At 32.2% G+C, this 18,493-nt stretch overlaps 1 protein-coding gene across 1 annotated transcript in view; it reads left to right on the forward strand.

The window, feature by feature from the left end:
• Positions 1 to 18,493, forward strand: part of LOC115884458 (calcium-activated potassium channel slowpoke) — a 165,464-nt gene that overhangs the window by 23,219 nt on the left and 123,752 nt on the right. Inside the window, exons 3-5 of the mRNA XM_030903048.1 lie at positions 6,162 to 6,223; positions 6,421 to 6,432; positions 16,791 to 16,887. Of these exons, the coding sequence (XP_030758908.1) occupies positions 6,162 to 6,223; positions 6,421 to 6,432; positions 16,791 to 16,887 (171 nt within the window). The remainder of the gene's footprint in view (positions 1 to 6,161; positions 6,224 to 6,420; positions 6,433 to 16,790; positions 16,888 to 18,493) is intronic.

Here is an 18,493-nt window from a genome sequence, read left to right on the forward strand (position 1 = left end):
AAAAAGCGTTTCCCGGAACATGAAACTAGGTCGACCATTCAACGTAAACCGGATTATTAATGGCGTTATTGCGAATTTCTGGCTGATTTTCTCAGCCAGCAAAAAGGGATTTCCACCATCCATAATCCAGTGGCAGTCATAGGAGAAGGTCATGGGGTTTTTAAAGACTGTAACGAAATTTATAAAGGTACATAATTATAATTTTAGAAGACGTTCATAAAAAATTAAGCATTAGTTGATTAAAAAGAAGAAACCAAAGAAATAACCAACGACGGAGCAAGAGAGATTATGGGACACAATTGTGGACGACATAAGAACAAAACAACTTGTATGGTTTGGTCATGTGCAACGCATGCCCGATCACAGAATACCAAAACAAATTTTACTGTGGACACCGCGAGGCACAAATAAAAGAGGAAGGCTACGACGAACCTGGGGGGAGGGTGTGAATCAAGAACTTGGCGCAGGAATTTACTGCGCAGTCCAAAGAATGAGATCTACCACAGTGTTTGCAAACGCACTACAATTTCCAAGCTGAATTGTATGCTATTGAAACTGGTGTGCAACTACTGGTAGAACAGCAATACACTGGGAAAACAATAAGTATATTTTCGGATAATTAAGCCGCGTTGAAAGTACTTGAGGCAACGATTTATTGCAAGAAACTACTCAATACCATTAGGAGATAGGAACAAAGTGTCGCTAATATGGATACCGGGACATGTGGGCCTAGAGGGGAACGAATATGCTGATTCCTTCGCTAAAACTGGTGCAGGTTCGCCATTCGTGGGCCCAGAACCGACACTTAGCGTTCCAAAAAATCTCGCAAGAGACACGCTCTGTGAATGGGTTAGAGGTGCGACGTTTCAGGACTGGAACGACAGTCCCGGAATGCAACAAGCCAAAAAATTCTAGCAAGGCCATCCAAACGTAGAACAGGAGAACTCTTAAAGGCTGGTAGGAATGGAGCGCGTACGCTCACTGCAGTATAGACGGGTCACTACCTGCTGAGATCACACCTACAGAGGATGGCACTGGTGGAAGACGCCGAATGCCGACTCTGTGTGGAAGATGTCGAAACAATGAAGCATGTTGTGTGTACCTGCTCCGAGGGGGCCGGATCAGGTTTGAGGGGTTTGGCAAATCCACGCTAGACACCAATCAGACCTAGGAGACATACCACCCTCGGACATAACAGGCTATGTTATAATGCTAGATCTTGAGGGTGAACTTTAATGCTCTTTTTCTATTAAAGAGCTTGTAGAAACTGAGCCACAATAGGATCTCCGGTCCATGGAACCCACTCTTAGTGAATACGAATACGAATAATTCCAATATTATTTCCATGCGATCAACATGAACGATAACCAAGACAGCGTGAAATAGTGTGCGTTAGACGCACAGTTCTGATTTCCGTCGTTCATTCAAATCGATTGAAATGCATCAGGCCTATATTCTGTAAACTTTGCCTATACTGAGACATCTAATAGATTCACAGATCACAAATAAGTAGAAAAGCAAGAAGGAGAATTTCAAATCTATGAAATCTGCGAAGAATGTTTTTTTGAAATAAATAGAAATAATGATGACAATTTTAATTTCTTATTTTTTTTTCTCAAAAACTAGCCATCTCTCAAACGTACCGCCACTGCTTTAATGGTGTTTTGTATAGCGTTGTTTTTGTCAGCGGGGCTGGGAGGGGGCGGCGGATTCCAGAATAAACCTCGAACCGGTTAATTAAGGTGCTGAAACGGCAAAGGTTGCCTATTTTCAGGTGCTTAATTACACCACGAACGGATTTTAATTAAAATAATTTGTTTAGAGCGAACGACTATACTCCCGGCACTTCGTTACGCTTTATATACATTTTGTTTTCAATCTGGAGAATAATCTGTATGCAAATTGATAGTCTAACAAGAAAATTACACGTTAAAATATCTTAATTAATATTTTACAGTGGTTATATTCAAAATTGTTTACTACTCTGGGAAATTATAAAAAGACCAGCTTTAATACTCTATTTTACTTCTTAGGGAGACAAATCAAAATTTCCAGACGAAAATAACGGCCAATTCATTATTATATACAGTATGTCCCCGGATTGTCTTTAAAACAGAAAAAAAACTTTTTTATTATTGACATTTTGAGGAAAATGAATTTTTCATAAAAAATGTTTGCTTATTCTGAAATGGTTTATCCCGTTTATACTTTTCCAAATTTCCATACCGTTTTGGAAAAAATTAAAAAAAACATGAATATATTGTTGAATTTTTTTTTCTAAAAACCAAAAGGCATTTCTATGGTAATATAATTTCGTTTTCATTCTTTGGTAGATTTTTGTTGATAGAATCTTAATTAGCGTCATATTTTTTGCTGTTTTAAAATATTAAAGAAGCCTAAAATTTATTTAGTTTCACGCTAGGAAAAGAGTGTAATAGTTATCGAAAAACGTGATACTTTAACAACAGCAAAAGATATGACGTTATTCAAAATTAATAACAGCCACCTATTCAAGAATAAAATCGAAATTATATTACCATAGAAACGCTTTTTGATTATTAGGACAAAAAATTTAACCATATTTTCATGATTTTTTAAATTTTCTCTTAAACGGTATGGTCTTCTGAGTATTCTTTCGTGAGTCTTCTGTAGGTCTTTTTTAATTCAAAAACATATCCTGTCAATTTTATCCAATATAGGTTTATGGTCTTCTTCCCAAGTTACTTTTAGTTCTTCAAACCACTGTTGGATGTCATTCAGCAGAACCTTTGAATAAGAAGACTAAGGAAGGAGCATAATGCTATCCATGTATTCATGCATGGTGGGCGGAAAAAGCACTCTAGGGTGGGGATTCTTGACAGTTCTGTTTGACGATTCATTTGACACATTTGAATTTGATTTGAAATTTTGTGGATTTGTCAGTCTTTACGGAGCTTATTTTATGTTATTTATTATTTATTCTACTACTGATAGTTGTATAAAGGTAGTAAATCTAGATGGAAATTGTGGCAGAACTTAAATTAACAGTGACACTATCGCGATTTATCGAAAAAGACTCTAAAATAGTTGGTTGTGTAGCGTGCGGTAGATCTCGCAAAACTTGAGTGAAATAATGGAACAACTTTTCGCTAGTAAGTGACTATATAATATACATACGTGTAGTAAACCGATCATTTATGAAATTCACTTAAATTAACTAAATTATATATTTTTCTTGCATTTTAGCTTTTATTTATTACTTGTCAAAGATTAGATGTCAAAGAATTTAGATACGTTAATTTGACTTACCTGCTTCAGTAGCGTATCGGATGTTTGTGTTAATAAATAATTATTAAAACTTATCTATTTTGATTATAATAATATGTTTTTATAACAATATTAATAACTACCAACATTTATTCACAACGTAAAATAAAAAAAAAATATTGAGTCTACCCCACGTCTACCCTACATCATAGTTTTACATTTCTTAAATAAAATTAGATCAGCACTGATAAACCGGAATTTAAGTCGGCCATATTTGAGTCCCATCGCGGTGGACCTAAGATTTTTGATATGCTCCTTCCTTAGTCTTCTTATTCAAAGAGCAGAACTGATTTTTTCCATCTATGGTAATTAATTTATGATCGCATTGGTGCTCGACTGCCGTTGTCCAATATACGCTAGCTTCATGGACAAAACTCTAGCTACTTGATAGAAGCCACTGGGAATTATGTTTGTAGAAATGTGGGATTACTCTAGTCTAGTTAACATTGCTCTTTTCATTACCTCGGAATTTATCGCTGATATCGGGTCCGTACCGGTTTTCCAGCGTTACTTTATAACCTAACCTAACCTAACCCAACTAAAAGAATTTCGGACCTCCATTGTCTTTATTTATTTTACTGACACAAGGTTTCGTTCAGTAATACACACATGGCCAAAATTATTGCATATATCGTTTAAAAATATACGGAAAGGAATATAAAGAATCTTTTTTTTATACATAGCTTTGATAATCTGTAATAAACATTTTTTTGTTAAAATGGATATGTTAAATAATGTTTATCGTTCAGACCCAATATTTTTACAAATTCTTGCACATTTCGATTTGTGGTTTCTTGGGTTTCAAAAGAAATTTGACCATTGTTTTGGCCTTAAAATGCCTAGAAACATTATTTCACAGTTTAATAGAGTCAGAATAGTAACGCTGTCTCAACAGGGCTACCGGCAAGTTGCAATAGCTGAAATTCTAGGAGTTAACCAAAGCGATGTTTCGCGAATATTAAAAAAATTCAGGGAGACAAACGAAGTTACAGACCGGCCTGGAAGAGGTAGAAAGAGAGTTGCTATTGGTGTGCAAGACCGTCAAATATCCCTAATTGTACGACGCAATCCCCTGCTTTCTAGTACTGCTATTAAAAATGAGTTAGCTCGCCTTGAAGGAGCAAATGTTTAAAAAAAACCATAGCAAGAAGACTCCATGACAGAGGATTACATTTAAGGAGGCCTCTACGTGTTCCGAAACTTAATATACAGCACAAAATTACGCGACTACAATGGGCTGAGGATATAGACCTAATTGGAACTTCGTCATGTTTAGTGATGAAACAAGAATAGGCTTAGTGTCAGAATCGCGACGAATTTTGGTCTGGAGAGCATCTGGAAGACGAGCACGCTTGAATGCAGCTGAATCCCGTGTTCCGTTTCAAAGGGGAAGCATTATGGTATGGGCAGGTATAATGCACGGAGCTCGAACTCCTCTTGTTTTTATTGATGGCACAATGACAGGTGCCTCATATTTTAGAGACGTTTTAGAGCCTATTGTGCATCCATTTCGAGGGGCAGTGAGGGATGAATTTGTTTACATGGACGATAATGCTCCTCCCCATCGCACTTTAGCGGTTCGCGAATTTTGTGAGGAAGAGGGTATAAGGAAAACTGTGGTGGCCACCGATGTCTCCAGATATGAATGTGATCGAGCACGCTTGGGACATGCTAAAACACCAAATTGCCAAAAGGAATGATCCCCCCCGTACCTTAAATGAATTGAAAATTGCTGCGCGCGAAACATTGGAAGCCATTCCTCAACATCTTCTGGACAACTTAATTGTCAGCATGCCACGTCGTCTCACAGGTCGCATTGAGGCTCGAGGAGGCAATACAGACTATTAGTTGTGAGAAATAATTAAAATTGTTTTCAATATTTTCTGTTTAAAATGAAATTTGTTTTTGTTGATTTTCACTCATTATGAAATAAAATTATAATAACAGCCTAGTTGCACTTAAGTTTTTAATTTTATATTGTATAGTTAGTCGTTTTGTTAGCCAATATGTCCAAAAGTAAAAAAAGAATCATATTAGGTCTAAAACAAAATAAAAATATCGTTATATGCAATAATTTTGGCCATGTGTGTACTTCCTGACAGAAACGTTGTGTAAGCAAAACTATGAAGCAAAATAAATAAAGACAATGGAAGTACGAAATTCTTTTAGTTTTAATACTGAAAGTTTTGAGGTCTGAATTAACAGAGTTGTTTTTAAAAAACGATTTTATTGTTACAAACGTTCTCGACAAAGTACAGAGAGTGAAAAGTCGGCTTTGAACCGTGCAGTTCGCTTTTATATGTGACATAATGTAAAATAGGCATTCAGTATTTAATTACAATGAAATAACACTTATTTATACATATAACTTGAATCATTGTCTACCACATTCAAATTAAACTTATTTGTCTTATAAAAATAATATCCCTAAAAAAATATTATGACACCGACTAAATTTAGAGTAATCTTCTCTGAATAACGCTACAAAAACAAACAAAAATATAAAAATGTAAAAAATCTGGAAAAATAAAGTTATATCACAGCAACCTTCGAAAAATTTTCTATGTTACTATCGATTATATTACCAATTCTGAAAATATTCTACTTTGCAATAAAAGGAATCCAATCAATAAATAAGCAATTTAAAATATATTTCAATACACGCAAGACATTTAATGACAATGTATATTAAAATGCATCTTTTTATAAATATACAAGCAGGTTTCTACGAATTCATAAATAAAGTCAATTTTCCGTTTATTGCTTTGTATTTTAGATATAAGAAATTAAACAATATTTAGGTTATGTAAATTCTGGCTGTCTACAATTTTTTTTTAATTCATATATCTTTTTAGGTGGTTTTGGTGTTCATACTGAGCATAGCCTCCTTGGTAATCTACTTCATAGACGCCTCATAGTAAGTATTCTAGTGCATTTTTATTAATATTTTTTTTTTCTGATTTGTTGTAACTAATACGACAATAAATTTTACTTCTCAGTAGATATTTAGCAATAAAAATTCTCCAAGCATAGAGAAAATCTTTTTTTTTACTTTTTCTCCATATTTTCCGCATTAACCATATTTTTAAACATATTTTTTATTTTTATTTTTAGTTACCATGCTGGGTAAATATATTTTTTGTTACTAAAGATGCAGATAAGTACCTTATTTTCGCTATCCACTAACATATTTGGTGTTTTGAAGTAAACGCTTTCTGTGTTATACAGGGTGTGTAGATGAATAAGAGCGAAAAAAATCAGGAAGTGATTGTTTTTTAGAAAAAAGGTTATGGTTTTTGTATATTATTTTTTGGTTTGACGTTTCTATGCAAAATCGTTTAGTATTGTTACGTTTTTCGTCGGTTCCGTGTGGATAGAAAGTCACAATTTATTTAAACACAATTTATTTACACTAAGTAACAAACAATAACGATTAAAAGACTTAAAGAACTATATACAAACTATTTATAACTATCTAGATAGAATTTATTTTGAATTTAGCGCGGCAACTGTCTCCCTCATCTCGTCTATTTATTTATGTCCTCTTCAGGCCCCAGCCGTCGGCTTTTATACCCACAGCTAAAGAGTTCTCGAATAATCCATAGATCATTAGGTGCATAGAGGAGGTTTTGAATGTTCTCGTATGTACTACTCCATTCCAGTGGAGCTCGATTGTTCTCGAACGTTCGAATGAATCATTACGGTGTCTATTCTTTAATGCTATATTAAGGTCATATGGGGCGGGACATTTTAGTTTAGCTAGTTAGGTTATGCCGAGTCCACACGGGTCCGCAACAGTATTATTTAGTTAGTATATTTTGAGACATACAGGGTGTTTAAACAACTGTGTTGTAGTGTTTTACTAAATGTTCGATTAAAAAAAAACTTTTTAGCTTATAATAGTCTGTTTTGTAGTTAGAGTAGTTAACAAGGAAAAATATCTGTGTTGTAATTTTATTTGAACTGCACGTGAAATTTGTAAAAAACCGTAGGCGTCTCATAATATTTAGTGATTATGAGACTGATGTAACGTTTTTTAATTACTGAACTTTTTTTTGTATTAAGTCTCATTCAGAACCTCGAATTTAGTAGAATAAATTAGTGGTTTCAATTCTAAGCACTTTATATCTAAGAGTTTATGATCATTCACAATGCCTAAAAATAAAATTAAAATCAATAGAACTCTGCAAAAGGTTTTGTGTATAAAACAATAAATTTTATATTTCTAACTACAATTTCTCTGACGGATGATAATAATCTAAGGCCAAAATAACGTTACTTGCAAATTTTGAAGTATAATTAATGAAAAAAAGTTAGGTGTTTGTTAACTTTTTCTACTAATTGCAAATTACTACCACTAATTTTAACATTTTGAATGCTTACATTGAAATTAGATGAACAAACTTCTACGCTAATTGAAACTATTGCTATATTCCACTAATTTCGTGGTTCTGAAAGAAGCTTTATACTTTACACTACACTGTTTCCCTAGTGAACAGCTGTCGTGAATAGCTTAAAGTGAGATGTACACTGTAACTTTTTTGTACAGCCTGTACGTATAATCAAATAACTTTGTAGAGAAATGTCAAAATAAAAGAAACTAAAAAAAAAAAACAATTACGACTTTCTAAATTCTTCGTACTTATTTTTATTTACACCCCATATATTATTTTATGTTAACAAAACATTACATAATCACAAGTGATCGTTGGAAATGAAAAATTTTAAATTTGTTTTTTAAAGCACGAAAATGCGGACTTACAGTTTATTCACACCAGTCAGTCACCACACAGTCTCGTTCTCTTGATATCTGTGACAGCTACCAGTTTCAGTCAAGAATTGTCGTCCGATCGAGTTATTTGTAGTGGCTATCACTGAAAATTTGCAGAATGAGTAATTTTACAGACGAGGAATGATAGCTGTACTACATTCAGTACGCTTTTTAAGTAATTAATAGATGATAAAACCAAATTCTGTAAGTCTTTTAGAATGTCGAAAGATTGTTTTTATATACACTTTAATAACATGGAACCTCTCATGCGAAACCTTACATTTAAGGGCTCAAACACACTGACGACCAGGTCGCACCGGCCAGGCCGCAGCTACCTCTAAAACCTTTATATCAAATGATATAGCGCACACTAACGTCCTGGCCGTCCGTTGGTCGTTGCGACCAGAAGACTGCACGGAAATATTATTATTTTCTGCCGCTTGTTGCCGGTTTTCTTCCAAATTAATAATTTTTCAGATGAATATCCCTCAAATTCAAGACACAATATTTTATTTTCTGTAAGATATAGTGTTTTAGTGTAGTTGTTGCACACGTGCAGAAAATCCAAAGAAATAGTATACAGACTGGATCAAAGGTAAACTTAAATCTAATCCTTTTTTTTTATCAAGGGTCGATTCTAGTAAAAAGTCAAAACATTTTTATATGACATACCTACTCTATTTATAGTTGGTATGATACCTGATATTATACCTTTGAGTTTCGATGTTTAAAAAATAAAAAAAAAAAATATTTAAAGTTTTTCTACAACCACTTGTTTTTTTTTATTAAATTAGTTTTTTTAGTTGTATTGTAGTCATGTACAAGGAGGACAACTGTATTTTAAATATGATATTTAATTTAACGTTTTTCAAACAGGGTTCATTAGACTATATTTCTACTAGGTACATTATTTTGAAAAAAAAATTAAGAAAGTAACTTAAACGTTCATAAAAATAGAAGTAATTACTGTTGTAGATTCTTCGTTAATATTGTAAACATTGAAATAACTGGAAGCTAAACTTTCTACCTGCTTATATTTAGAGCCAGTGTCTGACGATCTTTTTTTACGATGGCCCTAATATGTTTACTTCTAAAAGTCGATAAGGGCGCCATATCAGTAGAAAAAAGAAACAGAATATCTCCCTTTTTGTCGGTCGCGCGTACACAATGCTTTTTGTTTGTTGTGAATAGCAACTTCGCTTTTTAGTTAACTCGGATATTTTAACATTTCTGAAACAATATTTTCTAATTGGTAAAACGTAAAAAATCGTTAGATTTGACAACTCTGTTGAAACTGGTCGTTCATCTGGCCGCAGCTAAAAACGCAATACATCCGGCCAGCCGACGGCCAGGTCGTTGCGACCTGGTCGTCAGTGAGTTCGAGCCCTAAATCCTACATTATAAGGAAACTGCAGGTCGCACAACGCTCGCTGCAACGAAATATTCTGGGAATAGATGTCAACTACAGAATCAAATCCCTTAAGTGGCAATGACTGACAACCAACGGATCAAAAAAAAATATGATGACCACGAGGAATTAGGCGATTTAGAAGAAGACTAGATTTAGAAGAAGAAGACTAGACTAGACTTTAGATTTTATAAGATGGGACCATGATATCAGGAAATCAGCAAGGATAATTTGGACCCGCATAGCCGGCAATGGGCCCAATAATATAAACAGGTTATCTAAATATGTAAGCGAGGCTACACCATTATTGGAAATGGGTGAATAAAGCTGGAAATGATCAAGATGAATATACAGGGTGGTCCGAACTGTACTCCGGAAACTTCGGCAGCATTTCTACACATAAACGTAAGTAAAAAAGTTCGTATAAATGTATGTCCTAAAATTCTTAGTTTCGGAGATACAGGGTGTAGAATTTTAATTTTTATTTCGATTTTTTCCAAATAATTTCTGAAGTAACGTCAATATTTGGGCAAAAACTGGTGTCTGGGAGTTTTTTGACATGAAATATTGGGCGCGTTCAGGGACGGTCAGCGGCTGAGTGGCTGAGTAAGCGATTTCCCTAAACGGTCTATTCTGACGAACAGTAACAGTCAGCCGCTGTGCAAAATTCTCAGCGGTAAATATTTAGACTGAGACAAGTCAGCCTTAATCTATTTCCTTATCTCTGGTCAATTAATGTAAAATAACTTTAGTTTATTGTTTACTTTTTATGGTTTGTTGAAGTTTATAGTTAATCGTAGTTAATCGAATCCTTAAAAAAAGGAGATATTTGTTGTCCAAAAAGTTACAGAGCAGTAGGTGAATCTAAAACGTTCGAAAAAGACTATAATTGTAAATAGAGATCGAAGAAGTTAAAGAAATAAAGAAAATTCAACTTGATTTCCATCTCAAGTCGAGTTTACTAAATACAATGAAATTAAAAAAATACTACTCTGAAAAAATCTAAATCAGGATAAATAACTTTGATTATAATTATACCGTCTGATCGAAAAAAAATTGCCCCCAATTGGCGAAGAAATGACGATCGATAATATTCCCTATAGAAGTTTACTTATAAAATAACAGCAATCTTTACCTCCACATCACCACTGACGTCCTTTTTTTTATTGTAGGGTATTTACACCTTCAGTAATTTTATTTGTACCATACCATGAAAAAAAAATGCGTAAAAGGTGCCAGTTCCTGTTATTTTAAGTTGTTTAGGTGTATAAGTAAAATTATTTATAAACTGTTATTTTTTAGAAATTTAATGTTTATATTGTATTGTCAAATGATATATTTTCATTTATTTAATGATCAGCCAGTAATTTTTTTTTTCATATTTCTCTCAAATTTTTATAGTAGACAGAGAGCGCATGAGACAGGTACACTTTCTTGTTCTTTCTGCTGCTTTGTGCCGTTTAAGGAATATCGTAAGCTGCTGGTCAGCGAAATTCTACGCTGAATGTCAGCGGCTGTGTTCCCTGAACGCGCCCATTTTATTTTGATGTCAATATGACTCCTAGTTGTAGAGCGCGCCACCTACAAATTTTTAACTGGTTTGAAGAGTAATAACTTTTCGTCTGTACCTGTATAAAACTACTGAGTAAAAAATATACATTTACGATGTTTTTTACGTAAAAAAGGTCTCTTGGTAAAAATCGTTACGTGTAATAGTTTCCGAGATATTTGGAATCGAAAATATCAATACCGGTTATCATTTTTTTTTAATTAAATGTGAAAATTAAAGATGTTGACTAAATAGTTATAAAAGGTGCCCAAATTTATCATTTTATTCAAATAACTATCAACTCAACATATTTATTAGCCGACCATACCAATAGGTATAGTCGGCTTTAATTGCTTACGGGTGTAATTACGGGTTTAATTGCTTACCAACTGAATTTAAAATAAGTAAGAATATAAATGTTTTTAGAAATAAGTTGAAAAATTTTTTATTAGAAAAAGTATATTACAACATAAATGATTTTTTTTTATGGAAAATATATAATAAATTGTTAAAATCATACGAAGAAAAAAGAAAGATATTGTTTGTATCAGTATTTTTTCGTTTTCACATAGATGCATAGGTAAAAGGTTTATTATTGTATTTGTTTTGACTATTCTATCACAATTTTATATTGTAATTGAGAAATAAAGTTTATTATTATTATTATTATGGTAGGCTATTAGGATCGGCAAAAATTTTTTTTTAATTTCTCTCAAAATGAGTTATTTGGGTCATAAATGACCTAAATACAAAATATTTTCATGGTGTCTGTCTGTCTGTCTGTCTATCTGTCTGTCTGTCTGTCTGTCCGTCTGTAACACGATAACTCAAAAACCACTGAACCAATTTTAACCAAATTTGGCACAAAAATACTGTGGCACCCGAGAATCTGGCCATTAGTTTTTGGTGGGGGTGGGGGGTTGGTAAGGGGGTATGGGAGAGGGTTAGAAATTTTAAAAAATCGTAACTCCAAAATTACAGTAGAGATTGGCTAGCGAAACGCGGTTTTCAAATTAAGATTAGGAATAATATTTGCAACAAAATTTGTAATAACATCAAAATCAGTCAAAGTCGCAGTTTTCGAGATATTAACATATTTTAGTATGGGCGTGTAGTATACGTGCCTCCCGGCGCCAATTTTTTTTTGTCAATAATGACATGTAATGACTACTTCCATTCCAAATATCTTGAGAACGGTTGCTCGTAGCGATTTTTACCAAGAGACATTTTTTACGTAAAAAATCACGGAAATGTATATTTTTTTACTCAGTAGTTTTATGCAGGTACGGACGAAAAGTTATTACTCTTCAAAACAATTAAAACACATGCAGGTGGCGCCCCCTACAAGAAGTTATATTAATATCAAAACGAAGTTTCTCATGCCAAAAAACTCCAGGATACCAATTTTCATCCAAATATTGACGTTACTTCAGAAATTATTTGGATACAATCGAAATCAAAATGAAAATTCTACACCCTGTATCTCCGAAATTTAGCAATTTAGGATATACGTTTATACGAACTTTTTTACTTATTTTTACCTGCAGAATTTGGTGCAGAAGTTTCCGGAATACAGTTCGGACCACCACCCTGTAGAACCCCACTGAAAAAAAAACAAAATACTCAATGGAGAAGTAAAAATTTGTAAAAATAACTAACTTCTTACGATGTCAGTCTAAACAAGAAAATATTGTTGATGACAAATTTAAATTCACTGAACGGACATTGAAACGAGGCTGAAGATAAATCGATGACGGAGCCAGACGTTTGTGAACATGCCTGAGACTGTTTGAAGGAACGGAATCGAGACTTGACTGATATGTGTGAATGGACCTTAAATAATATATGGTCATATTTTTTACCTAACAATCAAAGGTTCTTGTGTTCCACTGTAGGGTTATGACTCACCAACACTGTTTGCACTATAAACACAAATGTAATCAAATTCATAAAATTGTCATTCTAATATACAGGATCTTCCATAAGTTTTTATGAGTTTTTTTTAATTAAAAAAGCTTTATTATTGGAACATAAATTGATTTTGAAATTTCTAATTTTCTTAGAATCACATAAAAGCGTAACTTTTTTAATTTAACCTATGTATTTTTATGTCACGATTACAGCTTCATTCAGAACCTCGCAATTAGTGGGGTAAATTAGTGGTTTCAATTATACTTTATACTTTTTAGTTTACGATCATTCACAATATTTAAAAAACACAATTAAAATTAATAGAATATCCTAGCAACAGCTTGCGTTAGTCAGTTGTATCCATAGAGAAAGCCGAACTTAAATTATATACAGGGTGGTCCGAACTGTATTCCGGAAACATCGGCAGCATGTTCTACAGATAAAAATAAGTAAAAAAGTTCGTATAAATGTATGTCCTAAAATGCTTAGGTTCGGAGATACAGGGTGTAGAAGTTTCATTTTTATTTCGATTTTTTCCAAATAATTTCTGAAGTAACGTCAATATTTGGATGAAAATTGGTATATGGGAGTTTTTTGACATGAGAAATTTGATTTTGATGTCAATATCACTCCTACTAGTAGAGGGTGCCACCTACATGTATTTTAACTGTTTTGAAGCATAATAACTTTTTGGCCGTACCTGTATAAAACTACCGAGCGAAGAAATATACATCTCTGTGAATTTTTACGTAAAAAATATCTCTTTGTAAAAATCGCTACGAGCAACCGTTCTCAAGATATTTAGAATGGAAATAGTCAATACATGTCATTATTGACGAAAAATAAACAAGTTTAGTTGATAGTTTGGGCAATTTTTATTTTTTTTTAAAATTAATTATAATTTTTTCTGGAAAAAATGATGATAAAACAGTTTCTGTTGAACTTTTGGCACAAAAACATTTCAAATTTATGATTTCAGTCTAATAACTACCGTATGATCGAAAAAAAATGGCGTCCAGTTGGCTGGGAAATGACGATCGATGACATTTCCCATATAAATTTACATGTAAAATGACAGCGATCTTCCTTTCATAGCCATCGTTGACGCCGTTTTTTCTCGATCATACGGTATTTAGTCAACATGTTTAATTTATGTTAATAATGACAGGCATTGATAATTTCGATTCCAAATATCTCGAAAACCAATACTCGTAGCGATTTTTACCAAGAGACCTTTTTCACGTAGAAAATGTCGTAAATGTATATTTTTTTACACAGTAGTTTTATATAGGTACGGACGAAAAGTTATTACTCTTCAAACCAGTTAAAAAATATGTATGTGGCGCCCTCTACTAGTAGTAGTCATATTGACATCAAAATCAAATTTCTCATATCAAAAAACTCCCAGACACCAATTTTCATCTAAATATTGACGTTACTTCAAAAATTATTTCGAAAAAATTGAAATAAAAATGAAACTTCTACACCCTGTATCTCCGAAACTAAGCATTTTAGGACATACATTTATACGAACTTTTTTACTTATTTTTGTCTGCACAATATGCTGCCGAAGTTTCCGGAATACAGTTCGGACCACCCTGTATATGTATATAAAAGAAGAATGAAATTATTGGGCAACCTACAGTAGGATTAGCCACGAAACATGGCTAAAATACGACTACCCGTAGACACTTAGTGTTTCTGCCTTCCGGCTTCATCTATACGGGGGGAATCAGCAACGATGAACTAGCGATCCTGAAAAAGGAAAAAGGAAAAGCAAACGAGACACTAGGCACGATTTGCAACCTGGTTAAGCAGTAACTCACAATTCGCAAGCGTTACTACCGAAAAACCGCTGCGGAGGTACTTCAACATACCTCGCCGCTATCACCTTGGCCCAGAGAAAACAATAAACAAAATATGTTATCGTGGGGACTATAATAAAAAAGAAGAATGAAATTATTGGGCAACCTACAGTAAGATTAGCCACGAAACATGGCTAAAATACGACTACCCGTAGACACTTAGTGTTTCTGCCCCCCCTTCGATGAACTAATTCTTTTTGAAAAAACTTTTTTTTTATTATAGTCCCCACGATAACATATTTTGTTTATATTTATATACAGGGTGTTTCAAAACAAATGCGAAAAACTTCAGGGGGTGATTCCTTGTTCAAAATAAAGGGTAGTTTGCTTTATAAACGTTGGGTCAAAAGTCAACCATTAGGGAGATATCGCGGTACAAAGATGGCGGAAAAATAATGTTTTATTTTTTATCTTGAAAACGAAAAGAGATAGACTAATGAAATTTTACGGAAGCATTACTGTTATGAAAACACACTTTCTGGTAATTTTTTTTACTTTTTTAAAATGAGTGGAAGGGGTTGAAATAAACTACCCCTATCATTCTTGTTAATGAAATTTAAAGAAAAATCTTATCAAACATATGCAAAAAAAATTAATTTTGATAGTTTAGTTTGATAAAACTCAACGATATGAAATTAAAAAATAAAATGTAAAGCATTATATGTCAGGACAAAAAACATTTTTAGATAAAGAATCTAGTGGGCAGCTGTAATTTTTTTAGGAAAAAATCTAGTCGGCCGCTGTCACTTTTTAGGATGTTTCTAATATTGTTTTATTTGGCATTACCCTACTGCAATACGTTATTATCTAGACTATTATTATTATCATTATTATCACTAGATTCATAATCTAAAAATATTTTTAGTCCTGACATGTAATGCTTTACATTTTATTTTTTAATTTCAAATCGGTGAGTTTTATAAAATAAATACAAGAGATAAAAAAGTTTCTAAACAAACTAAACTATCGAAATTAATTTTTTTGCATGTGTTTGATAAGATTTTTCTTTAAATTTTGTTAACAAGAATGATAGGGGTAGTTTATTTCAACCCCTTCCACTCATTTTCAAAAAAAGTGAAAAATTACCAGAAAGTGTGTTTTCATAACAGTAATGCTTCCATAAAATTTCATTAGTCTATCTCTTTTCGTTTTCAAGATATAATTAAAAAAAAGATGAAATTATTGGGCAACCTACAGTAAGATTAGGTACGAAACATGGCTAAAATACGAGTGGTTACTGTGGGTTGCCCAATAATTTCATTCTTCTTTTTTATTATAGTCCCCCCTATAACATATTTTGTTTATATTTATGTATATTATATAATATTTAGCTTATAAAACCATCAGTTTTTGATTTCTAACCACAATTTCTCTTGACGGAAGATAATCAAAGGTCAAAATTACATTTCTCGTAAATTTTGAGGTATATAATTAGTGGAAAAGTTAAAAGTTTGATAACTTTTTCTACTAATTGAAAATATCTACCACTATATTTGACTTCTGAATGCTTACATTGAAATTAAAGGAAGAAACGTCTACGCTAATTGAAACCACCAATTTATTCCACTAATTGCAATGTTCTGAATGAAGCTTACGATTTCACAAATACTCTTATTTTTTTTTATCTTGGAGACCTTGTACGCTACAGAATTATTTTTATTTTACCAAATACATTAAATTAAAAAATATAAAAACAAATATTTAATGTCTCTAACATAAACACCATGACACTAACAAACATGTAATCATAAAAGACGCATTGTTTTTAAATTAATTAATACAAGTAAAACATTAAATTCATACAGGTACTATAATGACGTAGTAAAAACGTTTAAAGACTTAGTTTTATGAGATATTTCTTCGATGTTTATGAATATCGTCAAAGTGACGTTTTTACGATGTTAGAATATTACCTGGATATTTATTACGACATAAACGTGACCATAGAATAAGACAATCTGATTTTTCTTCGTTTTTCAGCGAGGGCGTCGAACACTGTGAAGAATGGAGTAAAAATATTACTCAACAAATTGATCTTGCCTTCAACATATTTTTTATGGTGTATTTTTTTATAAGAGTAAGTATTACATGTATTTGATATAAAAAATAGAGAGACATAACATACACTCAGTGGAAAAAAATGCAACGGAGAAATTTTTGGCCAAGTTTAAATTGGTGTTATATTTTTGTTATTTTTAGCCTTATTTTCATGACTTTTTTAGAGCATAGAGGGCCCCCCAAAATATGTAAATTGGGTTAAATTGGCTATTTTTGTTGCCTTCAAATAAATTGTCATAAACTAATATTACTTAGGTTTAATTAAGTGCAAAAAAGAAAAAACAGTTCTTTTTACCTTCTTTTCGAACGTCCATTACAGAAAAGGCACAACAGCTTTTATCAATTTCAATAAAATAAGTAATTAATTGGCGTTATCTGAAAACTGTTTATGCCGGCTTGATACCACTGACTTTTTTTTTCTCTTGTTAGCGAAATAGCAGTTAAATGCCGATCAAAAGTTGTCTCTTGATATTTTGTCGATTTCGGCCTCCTTGATGAGATAAACGCAATTTTATTAATTTGATCCAAGTCTAATAGCAACCTTTTTTTTAAAAAAGTTCAATATCATTAACTTGCGAAAGTTTTAAATAAGTACTCATTGATTCCTCATCAAAAAATATGAAAAAAAGTTTCTATAAACATGGGTATGGAAATGCATAGTTTTAGAGTTACAGGATGTTAAAACTTTTTAAAACTACTTTTTTTGTAATTATCTTATATATCATTATTTTTTTATTTGAAATTGCTATATGTTGAACTAATATTAATAATAACTAATAGTAATAAAATTTAATAATAAATTAGGTAAAATATATAATTTATTAAGTTGATTTTGATTTTATTAATTGCGATTAATAAAATTGCGTTTATCTCATCAAGGAGGCCGAATTCGACAAAATATCAAGAGATAATTTATTTTTTAATAATAAACTTTTAATTGACATTAAACGGCATACACAATTTTGATATCAAAAGAAAAAAGTCAGTGGCGCTCTGTCAAAATATTCCAGTGATAATCCCTGATGAATTTATTGACACTTTTTTAGCATTAAAATATGTAGCACTTATAGTAACTTTTACCCTCAAATTATAATAAATCGAAAGATTATTAAGAATTTAACACCCTGTAGCTACGAAACAAATCAGAATCGGACTTATGTTGATATGAAAATTAAGTCTTATTTTTACACGAGAAATCTACACACGAGAGATGGCACATGTTTTTTTTTAACCATCCTGTATAATTATATCAACTTTAATTCGTAAACTTAGTTTTTTTATGAACTTCAGTATTTGGCATATTATACAGGGTTAATCGAAAGGTTCTTTTTTTTGCCTTAACTTTAAAACACTCTGTGCAATAATTTTGTCTGTATATTTTTTTAAAATATAATGTTACGGTCAGAACCATATCTCCTGAGCATTTTGTTTTTTGAATCATGTCAATACATGCCTTGATTAATTTTTGAAAGAGAAATGAACTTGCCACCACCAATTTGCAATTTTTTCAATTATCATTTCTTTTTCTAGAGTAGACAAATGATGTGTAAAGATTTAGAACGAGTTAATTAAAAACTAATGAAAAAAATATGAATATGTTTATAATATGCTTTACGAAAATTTAA

Source organism: Sitophilus oryzae, unplaced genomic scaffold, assembly GCF_002938485.1.
Source record: "Sitophilus oryzae breed Bouriz unplaced genomic scaffold, Soryzae_2.0 scaffold_249_pilon_pilon, whole genome shotgun sequence".
In the NCBI taxonomy this organism is placed as follows: Eukaryota; Metazoa; Arthropoda; class Insecta; order Coleoptera; family Curculionidae; genus Sitophilus; species Sitophilus oryzae.